The following is a 4,910-nucleotide window of genomic DNA, read 5'->3' as shown; positions in this document are numbered from 1 at the left end:
TTGATTGAAAATACTTGGATTCGAAACTAGACTCTATCTCGATTGAGCTTTAATGTCTCAAGTTCGAATTCGATTTGGTGAAAAATAGAAACAACTCGGAATCGACTCGATTTAACTTGAAAAATAATCGAACCATACTCGAGCTCGAGTTCAAATTCAAAATTGAATCTTAACTTATTAATAATATATATAATAATATATATTATAAATAAAAATAATATTATTAAAAATATATGTAATTTGAGTGGGTTCGTAAGTTGTTGAGCTGAATATCCAGCTACTTGAGCTCGATTCGAAAAATTATTCGAACTACTTGAATTTTGATTTGAACTCGATAATAATCAAGTCGAGCCGAGTTTGAACTTGAGTCATGTTCTAGTAGCTTATGAATAGCTCGTCTTGTTTGCATCCGTAATGGAATGGGACTCAGTCATTTCATGTTGTCCTAGGTCCTGATATTCGGAATAAGGAATGTTTCAAAACGTGTAAATTAGGATGCTAGAATAATGATGGGATGGTACCCTTTTGATACTCGAGAGGGTACCTTGTCCCAATATCATACGGAATGTTCCAACGGGATTTGAGACCATAACGTTGCATCTACTACATAATCACCTCATAGACGGAGTCTCTGGACCATAGGGTTGGCTGGTGGTGCAACATTGCTTTAAGAAGAGGTGTGTGATGAAACAATTTCCAGCGTGTTCTACAAGGACAACCAAATCATTGTTTTAGCTATTAGGTAAATAATGATCTAACGGAAACTACCATGCAGTCCTTGCTTTATGCTGGAGATGCAAGGCATGTTATATCAAAAAAGATGCAAGGCATGTGTAAGTTTTTAAGATCATTTGTGAAGTCTAGTCGGTATACCATATGTATACTTTTACTTTTCTCATATCTCTATTTTCAATTGGATTTGAGAATTCATAAAAATGATCTATTTTTGCATTTCATTGTGGAATACAACTGTTCACTAAAGAATGTTAAGTTTTACCGGTATTGTTGGCTGTATAATAGTCATCGATGAGATGTTAGACATTATACAAACTTTAGATGACTTGGATTAACTTGAAGATGGGAATATGCCATGTTACATGACAAAACTCCATGAGATGCACTGTATTTTTATGAGGAAGTTCAAAGCACACCGTGGTCACAGGATGCAAGCCTTTTTGTTAAGGTTCACCCACAGAGCATGTGAATAGCTAGTAAAGTTATAAGACCCGAGAAAATAAAAATAAAGTGATGATACTTGGTTATACCCCAAGAACCTTTATATTAACGTTGTGTAATTAAGTCCGCTCCCTTGCTGAAAGCAAGACACCATTTCTTATCGTAAATAGAGAAACTAAGATAGATCAAGAAAATGGACAAGCCAGAGATACAAAATATATGCCGGTCTGACCAACAACCGGCGGTTTAATCATTGAAGCGGTGCGAGCTGAACCGCTCCGGGTTGAGGTCGAACCAGACCTGCCGGAAAACTTTTACGATAACGTCATGGTGCTCGTCCGAGTTGAGCGACAGGTAGCATGCGAGCAGGCTCTCGAGCTCCTCCGGCCGTCCGATCCTCTTCTCCCATATCATCTCCACCATCGATTCCCTGAAATCCTTCTGCGGATCACACGAGCACTTTACCACCGCGAAGCTCTCCAACCCCTTCTTCTCCTCGGCCTCTGCTCTCCTCCGCGCTTTTATCCTTCCCATTTCCGCCCTCGATGCCACCGACGGCCGCGGCGAACAAACCCTAACCTTGGGCCGCATCCTTCCGCTGATGGACTTGCGGGCTTCTCCGCCCCAGCGATTCTCCTCTGTCCTATCGGGATCGGTGGCCGGAGGCGGCTTCGTTCTCCGCGCCGGAAGCCCTTCCGTCTCCTCCAAAGCCCCACCGCCTTCTCTTCCTGCCTTGCTCCTCCGCCTCCGCCGCCGCAACCGGCGGTGGCGCATCCGGGAGGGATCGGTTTCGGACTTCTCGCTCTCCGAGGCGGGCTCGAGATTCCGGGGCCATCGCCGGGACGACCTCCTCGAGAAGGGGATCAGGTGGCCCAGCGGCTGCGACTCAGCGAGTTCCAAGTTCGGCCGGCTGTCGGTGAACGAAGTAGGCGGCGGCCTGAAGTCGAGCTCGCCCACCGAGTTATGCCGGGCGGATCGGGCGATTCCTCGGCTGTGACTCGTCCTGTCTCGGGCGAGGAGGCTATCATCCTCTCCGATGGATCGGCGGCGAGGGGCGTCGCCGGCGTCGCGGAAGGAGGTGGGGAATCGGGCGACGAGCCGGTCAAGAACGGCGGGTGAGAAGGAGAGATGGTCGGAGGCGGAGCGGTGGCGAGGAGAAGGCGGCGGTGGCGGTCCGGCCGCATTTCGCACGGGTTTGGCGGTCGGGACTTTGGGTTTGGAGCTCAAATTCCTGAGCTTGGAAAACCAACAAAGTGGAAGGATGTTGGAAATGGAAAAACTGGAAGTGGAGTGCTTCTTCTCCTTCTCTTCTTGCTGGTGCTTGGCTTGCTTCCTTTTCCATTTCATCTCTCTCCTCAGAAGGAGGCGTAAGGGTTGCAGGTGGAGCGAGATTCTGAGGAGCAGGAGAGAATGAATGGTGAAAGGTGTTAAGTAAGCGATCATTTTGTGGTTGGATTTTCGAAAGGAACTGGCGGGCTGGATGTTGCGAAGGGCACCTAACTTTTGCTGCACCTTCTACAGTACAGACAGGGCCGTACATCTCTTCGGAATCGAAGAGCGGAAAGGAGGAAGAAAAAGGATGAGAGCAGGAAAAGGATGAGTTTCTGCTTTTGCTTTTGCGTTCGTTTGAATTAAATCCCGCCTTCTACTATTTTTGCGTGGGCAGCCTCAAATCAGGGTTCTGGCTGATTGAATTTAGAAATTGGATTTATATAATCACGTCTCTTTCTTTTTTTTCTTTTTTTTTTTTTTAATTTAAATCTTGTTAGGTTGAAAGATTGGGTGAGCCTTCGTAACAGAAACTGAGATAGGATATGTTTGTACCATTATTTTATTATTTTATTTTAAAAATTATTTTATTTTATTTTTTTAAAATAAAATAAAATATTTTTATTTTGATTATTTTTAAAAAATAAAATTTATGTCTTTTATCACTATTAACAGTGTCCGCCACCACCATGGCCATTTATATTATTGCTATCATTACCGCTACGATGGCTGTGAATGCCATCATCATATTTATATTTTTAAAAATAATTAATTATATAAAATATTTTAATATTTTCAGATCTAGAATAAAAATAAAATTTTTATTTTTATTTTCATATGAGAAAAATTGATGTTAAAATGCACCTCAGTATATTTACTTTTCTTTTTTTTATAAAAAAAAAGAAAACTAGTCTCTTGGGGAAAATTTAGAATGAGCACTTGAAGCTGTCTTGCATGCAGATATTCCATTTTATCTTTAAGAGTTGGTTTTCCATCCATGAGATATGTCTCTTTGCCATTATTTGGAGACCGAGCTAGGCTTGATTATTGCAATAGTCTTGGGCTGGCTCAGGCCTGTTAATCTTTTGCCATCTTGAGAATTCATTCCGATGTTAAGTGGGATTCTTTATACAAAGGAGAGTTGTTTTTTTCTAGCTTTATCTAGATTTTGATGCTGAGAATTTGGTTGGGGATGATTCATCAATGGTTGCTGATATGACCAAGAATAATGGTTAAATATAAATATAGCCGTCAATGCTTGGTGGGTAGTTTTGTTGCAGATCAATGCAAATTTATGCTTATTTGAATGGGAAGCAGTTTTGCTTTTGATTTTGTCTGAATGAAGTCCCTCCATCTTCTGCCTTTGATTTTATTTTTCTTTTGTTTTTTTTTTTTCCCTAAAGGAACAGGTGGGCAAAAGACCGCGTTGTTTTCATGGATTTTTAACACCCTGATAATTTGGGCTTCTGGGCGATGCTCGGAACAAGAGAGCAATGAGCTGATGCTGGGATTTATATTTTAGCTTTGGAAAAAGAGTAATTCTTTGTACACTGCATGTGGTATAGAATAAATATATTGTTCTATCTGATTGAATCACGTAGCCATCATTTTTTAATATGTATTTATTGCATATAATTCTATTTTTTTGTTTGTAGTTTTGAATGACAAAAATGCTCATCTTTTAAACAAATTATGACATCATCTGATCATATTATGATATCATGTGATTAAATTATGATTTTATATATGTAGAAAGTTATAATTTGATCGCAGGATGTTATAAGAGAATGATATTTTTGTCACTTAAAATTTTTCTATATATTTTTTTTTATGATTTTTGAAAGAAAAATTATGGCATCTTTTGTATGGCCATAGGATCAATAATTTTTTAAGAAGAAGAAAGACGTGTTCGTCATTAAAAATTTTAAACAAAAAAATTGAACTATAGATATTAAATATGCATTGGAAAGTGATAACTACGTGATTCTATCAGATTAAAAGATATATTTTTTTTATATTATATGCCGTGTACAAAGAATTTTTCTCAAAAAAAAAATGGTGGCCGAGTTAAAACTATGCAAGAGAGTGAAGTTTGGCCCAAGTAATCAACAATGGGTTTCGGCCTCACTTGGGCTTATTTGAAAGTTGAGCTTGGTACGTGGGTTGGGCCCAACGTTCATCAGGTGGTTTGATAATCCAATAGAACTTCGTTATTTGGATCATACTTCAAGTTGCGGCAAAAGTAAGATATCGAGAATTGGTGGGGGGGGCGGGTGGGCCGCGCCTTTTGTCATGGAACAAACGGGGGATAGGGAAATTCTTTGTCCACCGGCTCGTGATGGAAAAAAAGTGCATCACTTCCAGTGGAATAGGTCATGTAGCATAATTAATAATGACTTAATTTCTTTTATCAATTTTTTTTGATGAAAATATTTTTTTCTTTCAAAAAATAAAAAATTATAATA

General features: G+C 39.9%; 1 protein-coding gene across 1 annotated transcript; it reads right to left on the bottom strand.

Annotated features, from left to right (window-relative positions):
* Positions 1-555: 555 nt before the first annotated feature.
* Positions 556-2,900, bottom strand: LOC140855502 (uncharacterized). Its single transcript, XM_073251387.1, has one exon. It carries the CDS (start codon positions 2,617-2,619, stop codon positions 1,423-1,425), a length of 1,197 nt encoding a protein of 398 aa, XP_073107488.1. The 5' UTR covers positions 2,620-2,900; the 3' UTR covers positions 556-1,422.
* Positions 2,901-4,910: the final 2,010 nt, after the last annotated feature.

This window comes from Elaeis guineensis, chromosome 2, assembly GCF_000442705.2.
Source record: "Elaeis guineensis isolate ETL-2024a chromosome 2, EG11, whole genome shotgun sequence".
NCBI lineage: Eukaryota > Viridiplantae > Streptophyta > Magnoliopsida > Arecales > Arecaceae > Elaeis > Elaeis guineensis.
Note: the sequence above shows the minus strand (reverse complement) of the source record. Positions and strands in the feature narration are given on the sequence as shown.

Bases quoted from the DNA above. Each gene is read 5' to 3' on its own strand.
- LOC140855502 (XM_073251387.1), bottom strand. From the start codon at position 2,619: ATGATCGCTTACTTAACACCTTTCACCATTCATTCTCTCCTGCTCCTC.